Source organism: Dendrobates tinctorius, unplaced genomic scaffold (assembly GCF_039654945.1).
Source record: "Dendrobates tinctorius isolate UK_male_01 unplaced genomic scaffold, ASM3965494v1 ptg000016l, whole genome shotgun sequence".
Taxonomy (NCBI): Eukaryota; Metazoa; Chordata; class Amphibia; order Anura; family Dendrobatidae; genus Dendrobates; species Dendrobates tinctorius.
Window position 1 is genome coordinate 70,332,608 of NW_027361684.1, and position 13,989 is coordinate 70,346,596.

The 13,989-nt window shown below is 43.8% G+C and overlaps 1 protein-coding gene across 1 annotated transcript in view; it reads right to left on the minus strand.

Annotated features, from left to right (window-relative positions):
* Window positions 1-6,766: 6,766 nt before the first annotated feature.
* Window positions 6,767-13,989, minus strand: part of PRKX (protein kinase cAMP-dependent X-linked catalytic subunit) — a 164,394-nt gene continuing 157,171 nt past the window's right edge. Inside the window, exons 8-9 of the mRNA XM_073565959.1 lie at window positions 13,525-13,654; window positions 6,767-10,777 (exon numbers count right to left, since the gene is read on the minus strand). Coding sequence (XP_073422060.1) covers window positions 13,529-13,654 — 126 coding nt within the window. The 3' untranslated portion in view covers window positions 6,767-10,777; window positions 13,525-13,528. The remainder of the gene's footprint in view (window positions 10,778-13,524; window positions 13,655-13,989) is intronic.

The following is a 13,989-nucleotide window of genomic DNA, read 5'->3' on the forward strand; positions in this document are numbered from 1 at the left end:
CTGGAGGATCTGAACCGGAAGTCCTCTCCTGGTCCTGACCCGTAAGTTCAGGTGCTAATGCCCTATATCAGACCGCCCCTTCCTATGGTCAGGGCCTGAGTATCGTGTTGCTTCCCTGCATGGTCCTGCTGGGTCGCTCCCTGTATTCTTTGCCCCTGCACTCTGCTCTGTTGTGCTTCTCTGCACACGCTCTGTGCTTGTATTCTGCCCCTTGTCCCATGCCATGTTTTGTGTTGTCTTTTGTGCCATGTCTTGTCCTTGCTATTCTTTGCCTTGTAGTACTTCCTATGTTCTCTGCCTTTGCCTGTTTCGCCATGTCCTGCCTTTGCTATTCTTAGCCTTGTAGTACTTCCCACATTCCCTGTCTTTGCCTGGTTTTTCCTTACTTTGTCCTATAGTGCTCTCTAGCACATTCCTTGGCTAGTCTCAAGGTTCTGCCTTGACGAAGCTCTGGGCTTCGGTCTACGTTCCGCTGCTAGCTCTATACTCTCTCTGCCTTGAAACGCTACCCTGGCGTGCTCCTTTGCACGCGCAGGCCCATGTCTTGAACTCTGTGTCTAGTTCCGTTTTTTTCGTGCTCACTTGCACCTTTCGTACCAGGCTTCGCCATGCAGTATTGCACACGTCTTAGTGCTGTACCTTTGCCTAGCCCTGCCTTGTAGCTGCGTGCCCCTTGCACGCGCCTGGTCATGCCTGTGCCCGCCTGTTTGTGCCTCAGCCGTGCCACTCTATACATGCCCGCCTGTCTGTGCCTCAGCCGTGCCCACCGGCCAGTGCTTTAGTGGTCTCCGCCTGTCTGTGCCTCAGCTGTGCCGCTTCTAGTCATGCCTGCCTGCCTGTGCCTCAGCCGGTACCGCCTGCCGGTGCCTCAGTCGTGTTTTCCGTGCTCCCTTGCACGCATGCTGTTGCTCGCACTGTGCGTTTTCGTGCTACTTTAGCACAAGTCTTTTGCTATCCTTGCTCTGTCCTGAACCTTGGGCTCTCTGTCTTGTCCTGTACTATGACTTAGTTTCTGTACCCGGCTCTAGCATACGCTCTGCTTCTCTTTCCTGTACCTGGCTCTGTGCTACTGCCTACTTTCCGCTCTTGGCCTTGAACCCTGACCCTGGCGTTCCCCTCTGCACGCGCAGGACTCTGCCTAGAACCCCAACCTCGGCGTGCCCCTCTGCATGTGCAGGACGATGTCCTGAATCTCAAAGCCCAACGTGTTCCCTAGCACGTGTGGGACCTGCTGTTAACCATGTACCCTGGCATGCCCCCTAGCACGGCCAGGACCATTCTTCGTATCGTGCCCCTGGCGTGCCTCTAGCATGCGCAGGACCTTGAATCGTCTTCTCTAACGCGCCCAAGACCTTGAACCCTGGTGTGTCCCCTAAACATGCACCATGCCTTGTGTGTTGAACCCTGTCTTGGACCCTGACATGTCTCTAGCACTCACCCTGCCTTGCACCTTGCCTTGGACCCTGGCATGTTCCTAGCACGCACCCTGCCTTGCACCCTGGTGTGCCCCTAGCATGCACCCTGCCTTGAATTTTGCCTTCGACCTTGGCATGTTCCCTAACATGCACCATGTCTGGAGCTCTGCCGTCCCTTCTTGCCTGAACCCTAGTTTGCCTGCTGTATGCCCGGAAACTGCTGATCGCTGCCAGAGATCGTAAGCCTGACGACTGCGGCCTGATGTCCGGAGCTGATGTCCGCAGCCTGATGCCCTGATCCTGTTGATCGTTGCCAGCTGTTCGGAGTCCGATGCCATTGAGCCCTTGCCTGTACCCAGGCGTGCCACCTAGCATGTACCATGCCATGGACCTTGGCGTGCCCACGCACCTTGCTGTTTTCCCTGTTATCACGTCTTGCACCTGATGTCATCCTGAGTTCGTCTTAATGAAGATACCTTGAAACCTCGCCTTGTCTTGTTTCCTGCACGTCCCTTGTCGTCAGACACACACATTGTGTCTACCTGAGCCGGCCGTCTTGTTCCAGCAGTCGTGGTGGCTAACCCCCTTGGGTCTTGCCCCTGACACACCCTGTATAGAGGGTGGTTCCTCACAAGGTCAGCACGCCCTTGGTGGGTGCCACGACCCAGAGGGTCCACTCTAGAAAACGACTCAGCGATAGCTGACTCCATCACAGAAATGTTTTACCTAACTAAAAGAATAAGCTGTGATCCCATGCTTTAATGTCTGCATACTCACTCTTTGGCTTCCTCCCCGGGCCAGGAGATGTGGTATGATCAGACCACGCTCCTGTATGGCCAGACACAGCCATTACATAGTACACAGCAGGGGCACATTTATAAGATTATCTCATCACAGGAACATTTTATTTAAACACATCCAAATCTTGAAATTATTATTCCAAAATCTTTATGGAGTTGGTATAGTGCAAAACCATAAATGTGAGGAGTTGGAGTGGGGGTCGGTCAAGATGGTTCTAGCTCTGTAAGCATTATTATACAGGTCTTCTTTCTGATGATAGTACTAGTGATATAGCAAGTCTATTAGCGCTTTTTTAGAATCTTTATATGAGATAATCACGGATCATGTAATTTATTTACGACAGTCATTTGTCCCCATACAATTAGCATTGTAGTTGGCAGTACATCCCCCATTTAGGTGGGAAAATCGTCTTACGACAATAGATTATTTTATGCCAGCATAAAACATCATCTGATAATAAACAACTGCTGCTTGATCGTCGGCCATTTGATTGGCATGGGAAATGATCGAGTGATCCTATGACCGTTTATTGTGCTGATCATCAGGCCGTGTAAAATGTTGTTAACTAGACCAAGTATCTAAAGGCACAGTGACATGACCGTAATATCAGTGAAAAAAAACGGACAGTCCTCAGACCAATGTTATTCATAGGGCAGTGCAGGTGAGCGATTTTTTTCAATGAAGGAATCTGCAAAAAAGTGGCAGTGTGCACTAATTTCTTTCATAAAGTCTTTTTATGTGTGATACAGATACATTGCAATTCTGTAACGGCAAACTGTAAATGGTTAACAGATGACAAGTGAGGAAAAAAATCGGCCCATTTTTCTGGCTAAATCTCTGAGTCGAAAGATATTGCAAGGGTGATTGAAGAATTTTGATTCTTCACATGAGCTACAGAACTACCAATTGCAAAAAATGCCTTCTTTTGTTTCAAGGAAACCTGTCACCAGGTCTGTTGAGATGCAGTGAGATGAACGAAGGAGCTTACCATGCTGAGAAAGTGTACCTGGAAATGTAGCCCGGAGTTCGTCCTGAGGGTGATGTTTCCACTGGTGATCACAGGAAGGTAGATGAAAAAATGGGAAAAGATTCTGACACAACCATCCAGGGATAAAACAGATTCTTTATTCAAACATGCGAGGCCTCTCCTTTTAATGTTTTAACCACGTTTGAATAAAGAATCCGTTTTATCCCTGGATGGTTGTGCCAGAATCTTTCCCCATTTTTTTGTCACCAGGTATGTCCCATATGATACAGCCAGTACCTGTAGACAGCATTCTAAAAGCGACGCCCATCGGACCGGACCACCCCATAGGTGAGTGTGACCTTTCCTAGTGCCTGCGCACTGCAGTACTTTGGTCTGCCCTCAACAGGACAGACAAGTACGCATGAGCATGATGCCGGGGAGTGATGTAACAACAGGAGGGCGGCATCACAAGAAAATGGGAGGCGACACTTATCAGACCGGACCGTGCCGGACCCCCCCCCCCCAGGTGAGTATAATAACACTTATTTTTATTATCTTTCCAGTCTGACCGGGGACTTATCTACAGCATTACAGAATGATGTACTGTAGATAAGCCCCTGAAAGGCAGTGGCCGCATCTTATATGGGCCAAAACTGCTGACAGGTTCGCTTTAGATAATCAGACGACTAATTTTAACAAGAATAGAATGTTATCTCTATGTTGACTCTTTTTGTAGGGCGAATATTTACCTCTAATTATCTCATAGTTTATTTTCTGGTATGTTTGCAAAACAGTAATGCATGGCACCTGAACAATTGTTTGCTGATATGTCGATTAGACGCATTGTCCTTGTCTGCCAGTTTGTTTGCATTTTAAACAGTGTACGAAAATCTATGCAAATAGTTTAAATAATCAAGTAATGCTACTTAAGCACATCTCCATTCTTACCCTTTATATAAATACTGAATGAGGGACACTTGTTAAGTTTAAAACTAGGTTACATGCCTCTGTATAGAGACAGAGAGACAGTCTGAGATTGTGCCAAGACATCCATACATCCAAAGGACCAGAGACCGGACAGCAGCACTACATCATGGTTCCATCACGAGGGACACGGATCTGTCATTCTACAGGGAAAAACCTATTGGACCTCAGCCCCAGTTGGAATACATATCTGCTCCATTGACCATTGCTGAACAATGGATATATTTGGAGAAGCCAGGTTGTGACTCTTTGGCCAACTGGCCTTGTACCTCAATGGACTGTGCTACGCTTGTCGTTACCGCCTCACTGTGTGCATGCCACAGGTGGAGTAATCAACCCAAAAATATGAAGGCAGGTTGTGACTCTCGGGTCACCTGGCCTTGTATGGACTGTCTTCTTCCTACGCTAGTCGTTACCTCCTGTGTGTGTGCCACAGGTGGGTAGCAACCTGTAATGTGCACCATCTTGGGTACTGTGCTGGGACTGTTCTATGCATTATCTGCCTGTTTTGTGGTTCAGTAAAGCATTGCCATACTGTTTACCCTTACCTTGTGTTGTCTGAGTAGTGTTATGCCCACATTAAAGGGTGAGCGGGCATTCGACGGGACGATCCCTGGTCCACGTGGTTTCGGCTAGCGGACCGGGGCAACCGACGACCCCCCTCCCGTGTCTCCACATTGGCTTTTTCTCATATGAGAAAATCCTGGTAACAGGTACCCTTTAGCATCGACAAGCTGAGAATACAGTACAGGTGCTTCTCACAAAATTAGAATATCATTAAAAAGTTAATTTATTTCAGTTCTTCAATAAAAGTGAAACTCATTATACAGAGTCATTACAAACAGTGATCTATTTCAAGTGTTTATTTCTGTTAATGTTGATGATTATGGCTTACAGCCAATGAAACCCAAAAGTAATTAGCTCAGTAAATTAGAATAATTAACAAAAAACCCCTGCAAAGACTGCCTAAGTGTTTAAAAAGGTCCCTTAGTCTGTTTCAGTAGCTCCACAATAATGGGGAAGATTGCTGACTTGACAGATGTCCAGAAGGCAGTCATTGGCACACTCCACAAGGAGGGTAAGCCACAAAAGGTTACTGCTAAAGAAGCTGGCAGTTCACAGAGTGCTGTATCCAAGCATATTAATGGAAAGTTGTGTGGAAGGAAAAAGTGTGGTAGAAAAAGGCGCACAAGTAACCAGGATAACCGCAGTCTTGAAAGGATTGTTAAGAAAAGGCCATTCAAAAATTTGGGGGAGATTCACAAGGAGTGGATTGCTGCTGGAGTCATTGCTTCAAGAGTCACCAAACACACAGACGTATACAGAACATGGGCTACAAGTGTCGCATTCCTTGTTTCAAGCCACTCATGACCAATAGACGCCAGAAAAGTCTTACTTGGGCCAAGGAGAAAAAGAACTGGACTGTTGCTCAGTGGTCCAAGGTGTTGTTTTCAGATGAAAGTAATTTTTGCATTTAATTTGGAAATCAACGTCCCAGAGTCTGGAGGAAGAGTGGAGAGGCCACAATCCAAGCTGCTTGAGGTCTAGTGTGAAGTTTCCACAATCAGTGATGGTTTGGGGAGCCATGTCATCTGCTGCTGTAGGTCCACTGTGCTTTACCAAGACCAAAGTCAGCACAGCCGTCTACCAGGAAATTGTACAGCATTTCATGCTTCCCTCTGCCGACAAGCTTTTTGAGAGATGAAAATTTCATTTTCCAGCAGGACTTGGCACCTGTCCACACTGCCAAAAGTACCAATACCTGGCTTAAAAACAACAGTATCACTGTGCTTGACTGGCAGCAAACTCGCCTGACCTTAACCCCATAGAGAATCTATGGGGTATTGTCAAGAAGATGAAAAACACCAGACCCAACAATGCAGACGAGCTGAAGGATGCTATCAAAGCAACCTGGGCTTCCATAACACCTCAGCAGTGCCACAGGCTGATCACCTCCATGCCACACTGCATTGATGTAGTAACTGATGCAAAAGGAGCCCCGACCAAGTATTTAATGCATTTATTGAATATACATTTCAGTAGGCCAACATTTCGGATTTTAAAGTCATTTTTCCAGCTGGTGTTATAAAGTATTCTAATTTACTGAGATAATGACTTCTGGGTTTTCATTGGCTGTAAGCCATAATCATCAACATTAACAGAAATAAACACTTGAAATAGATCACTCTGTTTGTAATGACTCTATACAATATACGAGTTTCACTTTTTTGTACTGAAGAACTGAAATAAATTAACTTTTTGATGATATTTTTGTGAGAAGCACCTGTACATAGAGATCTCTCCATTATTTGTATTTTCTAACATGGAGCCGTAATGAGAAGTGTAACATTTATTGCAACTAAATACCTTCTAGTTACTAATGATGAAAACAATCAGCACAGGGAGAATGTTTCACCTCGTTATATTGATGATCATTTATACATTTTAATAAATAATGGAGAGGAAAAAATTAACAATCAAATGGCTGAAAGTGATGAGCATTCTGGCAGAGGAAAATACACTGGAAATCATCCGTAACACTATGTTGTGGAATACACGCAGCAAACTGAAGACAAGACTTGGTTTATGCACACAGATGTCGGAAATATCACAAGTTTAACCAACTTTATTAAATCAATTGATACAAAGTAGCTACTAAACTTGACAATGCAAGTATCTGGATCGTAATCTCACTTTAACGGTCTTTAACTTGAATAAAAGTCAACTTAAAAGCACAGTGACGTATCACGAGGATGTCTCACTGTAAAAGTACCGTAATAAAACCAGAAATTTCTGTAATGCGTTAACTGTAAAGTGCCTTGTCTTGATTCTTCTTAGCTCTAATAATTCACTTTAGAAGGGATAGTTCGGGATTAGAAAAGAGTTTATTTTTTATGAAACAGCGCCACTTTTTTCTATGGCCGTGTCCGGTATTGCAACTCTTTCCCATTCAAGTAAATAAGGCTAATCTGCAATACCAGCTACAGCTCACGGACAAGCAGACCTCTTTTCTTTTTGATATTCCAGACAAGCCCTTTAAAGTTGATCAGGCACACTTATTTATAAACTATATATATGTACAGGCATAAAACAATGTGTACAAATAAAAAAAAAAGCTGCATCATAGCCCGTCCCTGACCAAAGGCTTGAAAGCAAATATTTAAAAAATAAAACTCAGACTTTGTAAAGTAGAAACATTTACATCTTCGCACCGGTTTTGTGCTCATGGTCGTATAATATTCTTTTATATACAGATACTGTGTGCTTTCCAAAATGAAACCAAAATGGAAAGAGAAAAGCCTTCCCCGCACACTCTTATTTCACACTAGGGAAAGGTCCGGCTTTGTGCTTAATGGATGTATTGAGAAATGTGACATTATGGAAACAGAATAATAATCCCTGTATTTTTCGGTCTGTAGGACACATCAGATGACAATGAGTGACATCGGACAGGTTACGTCTTATATCTACATTGCTGGAGGGCTGGGCTCTAGCTGGCAATTGGCCTGTGTTCAGACAACATTCCCAGGATACACAGTCACCGAAGTAAAATCCTGAACAGTGTCATGTACCTTCAGCTCTCCCTTATAATAGATAGAAGTGGACTAATACAAGTGAATACACATAAGACAGCCCATGATGGGCCTGCTGTTCACAGGGTCTCCTTAAAGGGAATCTGTCAGAAGGTTTTTTGCTACCTCATCTGAGAGCAGCCTGATGTAGGTAAAGAGAAGCTGAATCCAACAATGTATCACTTAGATTATTGGGTGCAGCTGTTCTGACACAGAGTTTTTCAATTTAGCATGCAGCACAGCTGAGGAAGCTAACCCCGCCCAAACCAAGAGTCTATAGACAGTGAAGTGCCTATCACAGGAAGGGGGCGTGTCGGACCAGCATGCATGAGCTGCTGTGTCCCTGCAATGATAAGCTCCTGGTGCTAAAACATTATAATCAAACAAGACCTCCGATCTTGATAAGAAAGGCATCACTGAAATCTGTGCTTTAACCCCTACATGCTGTCTTCAGGATTCACAGCAAAAAACTGCTTATATATTCCGTTTAAAGAGTAAGCAAACGTACAGCGTTTTTTTTCTGCTGGTTTTTATCCACATTATCTCTGCAGATGCAATAATAATAATAATCATCTCTATTTTTGTTGTTACTTTGTATGTGTTTTCGCTTTTAAAGCTTATTCACACGATGTATATTTGCTGTGTTTTTCCAGCAACTTATTTCATTGTGAGAAAAAAAGAGTTTTTACTGTACCAGCAAACTGAGATTTCTTAAATTCACATGAATATACTGCAGATTTTTTGCTTGCAGATTTGAGGCTTTTTCAAATCTGTACCCTTCAAACAAATGGGAAGAAAAAGCATAAAGACTACGCGCTGCATACTTTTTTTCCTACCAAAAGACACGCCTTTGATGTTAAAATGTCTACCCGCAAATCCTTATAACACATATCCTTATGGGAAGCAGTGTTTTACCATTTTTTTGCTACAGACAAGCTTTGGTTCTTCTGCACTTAAAAAAGCAAGTGCATTTTTTTTGCCAGTCATCTACTTAGATTAACTGACTAGTTCTGAAATCCATTTATTCAGAACGTGGTTGGAACACAAGACACAGCACAGCAGCGCTAAAGGAGATTCACCAATTGCACAAATCCAGCTGCACAGCTAGAAGAAAACCCCACAGATCCAACCGACGCGTTTTAAGGCCATAAGAGTGAAACACACTGGATGGATCGCTGTTGTTTTATCCAATGCACCGTGTGAACATTTTATGGCGGGGTAAATACTATTTTGGATTTTACTTCTACCAAGCTGTGAAGCCGAATTCTGCAATTGGTGCCTTTTTTTCCATGCATTTTTATCAGGCTTCTCATAGAAGTCTATGGAGAATAGTGCACGGTACAAACAGCGTCTTTAGATGCACGGTGGGCAACAATGATCACGAAATCACATCCATTTTGGGAAGTTAAACGCTGCAGGTTTTGTGAATAAAAAAACACATTACATATGATACGTGGGACCATAGCCCAATTGTCGGTAAATCGGTGGGTGGGTCATAAGACCCCACCAATCATTCAAAACATTGCTGAGAAATGTCCAGCTCCGGAGACAGGAGCTCACACTCCTTCGCGAGCGAGCACGCATGATGGAGTACAGATGGAATAGAAATCCTGTGACTCTACTGTATCCGTATACCGCTCTGTGCACTCGCTAAGATGGGAGCGCTTGCTCAGTATGGAGCTACTGTATCTGCATACACTTACACTTCTTGTGGCACCCAGTAGTCTTCAGTAATAATGGGCCAATACAAAGGTGGACCCCACTACCTCGTACTGTATAATGTGCATCATGCTGATCACTTGGAACATAATGGTACCCTGAAAAAATGGCACTATGTCTATACGGACATATTTTAGAGCAATTATCCCGTTTCCACAAATCAGTCACATCATTAACATTTGCCAAGCTTCTTACAGGAACTGTCTACAGTATGTGCGGCTGGCACTAAACTTGCCTAGATGAAATCTATTTAAAGTGAATCTTTCACCAGGTTCTTGCTCCCCCCGTCCGAGAGCAGCATAATGTAGGGGAAGAGACCCTGACTCCAGCAATGTATCACATGGGGCTACTTGCTGCAGTTTTGACTAAACCACAGTTGTATTAAGTTCTCTGACTGGTGAGATCTGTATAGCCCCACCCACACCACTGACTGGCAGCTTTCTGTGTATACTGTGCATAGGCAGAAATCTGCCAGTGATGGGGAAAGATGATACAAGCTCATAAATATGGAGGACTAGATGGCAGCAGGTTGTCTAGTCCTCTAGTGATAATCTCCTGCTGATAAAACGGTGATTTTATCAAAACTATAACAAGTAGCTGAATCAGGGTCTCTGCCCCTACATTATGCTGCACTCAGATTAGGTACCAAAACCTGGAAACAGGTTCCCTTTAATTACACAATGTGCCAAGGCCCTTAAGCTCCTTAATGCTATAGATTAATGGTCCACCTACTCTTCCAAAGTGTGCTTGAACTCCTTAACTTTGTGCCTCTTCATGTTGCCTTATTTTAGAGAGAATTGAAGGGGGCGGCCGATAAACCAATAATATATTTTACAAGTAGAAAACTTATGATCTGCCTATTACACAAACTAGGGCTATACCTGGGTGAAAACACATTCCCTTTTAGCACCTAATAAGAAAACAAGGTAATTAATGTCCGATCTACTAATAAAGCTGTAGTAGCAGGGTTTTGCAGCGGTGTGACATGATAAAGCAGTCCACGCGGTCCACGACCACTGTGCATTGTTCACCCGCCGATGGGATCCGGTCTGGCACTATGGTTGGCGCTCAGGCTCATGTCAATGTCACACACCATAGTGCTAAAGATTCTGGGTGCTGGAATGTTCCAGGCATGGGAAATCCTTTAAATTGGGCAGAGTCTCCACTTTCGCTATTAGAAAGTCAATGGCTTGTCGTTGTGCTCACATGAGCAGGTCTACCAGAGGTATCTTCTCTTTGTACAGAGGCTTCGGGCCTTTACAGGTGCCCATGTGTATCCATTTTCAACAGCTCGTCACCACTCGTTTTATATAGTTTTTCTAGAAAAAAAAGGAAAAGAAAAAAAATCTGTTAATTGGGAAATTAATAAGACAGCTTCTCTACAAATTCTGCTGTGGCTGTTTTAATGTAACGTGAATCGCTAGTCATCCTGAGCTCCCTGGTGCACGGCCAGAATTCCTGACCGGTGATGACGTAGTAGCGATTCAACAATGCAGATTAATTGGATCATTACAGTGGGTCACCCAGAATAAGACCCCAAGTGACGGCTGGCGGCACACGTCAGAAACTCCGACCCCCCGATAGCAAATTGGTGCTGGAATTTGTCTCATAAACGTGCAGCCATCGGCCTGCTGCAGATGGCCAGAGCTTAGGCCGCACAGCCAGATGCCACTTGTGCGCCCTTGCCATAAACATGTCACATATTTTACGTGATGCAAAAAAGACATTGTTCTCACAAATCCAGCATTGATGACTTTTTGTTAATGTACCTCATCGTTCCTGAGGTATGGGCCACCTCTCCCAGTATAGAAGTTCGACTTTCTTTCAACTCTCCTCTATGGGAGTCATATTGAGGATCACGCCCAGTTGGCAAAAAAAATTCTACATTTACAATCAAGACAGTGGAGGCCAAACAGTAACTCAGAAAGGGAAAGGAACAGGAACAAAAAGCTACCACCGCCAGATTCAGGAGACCAGCAGCATTCACACCAGGAGAATACATCACAGATTTAAAGGGGTAACCACATCGCCATGATCCTATCCCAATACGTAGTAGGTGTAATAATAATATCACCAAATACCTCCAATTATAAATGTAGTATAGTTTTGTTTACTTCACTATATCCATTTCCTCATGTGCAGGCATTGCAGGACCTTATGTAGCCATGGTTACGGCCACTACCAACTAGCTGTTATTATATCAGTGGTCATAACCATGGATACCTAAGGTCCTGCAATACCCGCACAAGAGGAAATATATATATATAGTGAAGTAAACAAAACTATACTACATTTCTAATTGGAGGTATTTGGTAATATTATCACACCTACTACATATTGGGATAGGATCTTGGAGATGGGAATACCCCTTTAAGACAAGAGACCGGTCCTCTAAACAGAATTGCTACTCAGCAGCAGAGATCCTATGGCATAACCTGCATACAGTTTCATTACTATTTGCCATAGCTTTGCCCATGTGTCAGTATAGGTAATGTACAGGTTTGACCTATGAATGTCGCACATTCACAATTCCCTGTGTACAGTGCAGTTCTCAGCTACAGGCCAAAAACAATTACATTTACTCTTAAGGAGACGTCCCGGGGTTATAGAAATAAGGCTTAGGGTCTGTGCACATGACGTCTTTTTCATGCAGATTCTATCCGAAACCTGAAAAAGTGCCACAAAAATGAACATCATGAACAGCAAAGTAAAAACGACGTTGCTGTGCACAATGTACAGGCTTTTTTTTTTTTAACTTTTCTTAACCAGCACACGGAGACCATGAAATGGTTCAAACAAGTAACGCATTCGTTTTCTGCCGGGAAGCCGCTCACTATTCAGGGTGTGTGCACACGCTGGGGATCCGCAGCGGTTTTGGTCCTGCAGGTCCACAGCAGTTTCTGCTGTGGTGTACAGTACCATTAAAATCAATGAAAAATGAAAACCCCAGTGCAGACAGTGCGGATTTTTCCACGCGGATTTGCTGCGGTTTCAAAACCGCAGCATGACAATTCTTTGTGCGGATTCCGCTGCAGTTTTGCACCTGCTCCATGGCAGGTTTCAAACCGCAGAAAAACTGCAGATAAACCTTACCTGTGGTTTTTGACAAATCCGCGTGGAAAAATCCGCAGGACAATCCGCAGTGTGTGCACACACCCTAGAATTTAATTACTGAAAAAAGCAAAAACAACAGCAAAACCACCAGTGAAGCTGCTGGAGGAAGAAGACCCCTCTAATTTCCTGAAGAGGATCCACCTAGGAAAACTATGGCGGGAAGGTCTGAATCTAAAAGACATTGTGTGCAAATACCCTTAAATATATTCTGTCTACTAGTTGTTGCCACCTAGTCTGAGAACAGAATAATGTGCAAACAAACCCTGTGATTCCAGCAATGTGATAGCCCTACTTACTAAGCTTCTTGCTGTAGTTTTGATAAAAGTCACTGTTTTACCAGCAACAGATTATCACTAGAGGACTAGTAAACCTGCTGCCATGTAGTCCTCTATATTCATGGCCTCTGCATAACCCCGCCCCCATCACTGATTGGCAGTTTTTTGCCTATGCACAGAGCACACCTAAAGCTGCCAATCTGTGGTGTGGGCGGGGTTATACAGAGCTCAGCAATAAGAGAACTGCTAGATTGGCAGCCGTTAGATCAGTGATTTTATGAAAACTACAGCAAGCAGCCTAGAAAGTGACAAATCGATGGAATTAGGGTCCCTGTTCTTACATAAGGCTGTTCTTAGATGGGGTAGCTAAAACCTCATTCCCTTTAAAAAGGTTGTCCGATATGTATTATCGGACGTGTCTCTGACGAAATTCTTCTGTTCCAGCCTCTTGGATTACAGTCAGATAGTTTCCTCATTCAACCACAAAAACCAATATCTTAAAATTGGTGAGGATTAAACACACAAAGTGGGACATTTTCAATTGTAACCCATTAGTCAATTAATTTGTGACTTTTCTCATCTATTTTAAAGTGCAAATTGTCAAAAAGGGCTGAATATGAGGAATGTCACTGTGTTGTATTTCTGGCAGTTCGTATGTGAATTTTACACATTTTTACCTTTTTAAAAGTTTTGAAACATTTCCAAATCCTTTGGGGGTACAGGGGGCGCTTTGTTCCAATCGTCCTCAGGATAAGCTTCAAAGTTTGATGTGTCGCCTTCATGGGATACTTTTGGCATTAAGGGAGGCTGATGAGAGCAAGATAGGTAACAAAAAGACTAAATTAGAACTACACCTACTCTTCAGTGTCTTCCCATAAAAAAAACAACCTAAAAAAAAAATAATTTGCTTTTGCATCTCAATAATCTGAGACCCATAATTATTCTCCCCTTTGTGAAGAGAGGTGTATTTTTTTCTTGTGATGGATAGTGATGGGCGGACTCAGGGATGTTCGAGTTCATCCGAACATTTCAAAAAAGTTTGGATCGGGATCGGGTACCAGGACGGTATCGGAACACTAACCCAGACCCCATGGTTCCCGAAAATCCGGTGCTTCCCACACTGTCGTCTTGTGACAGCGTGA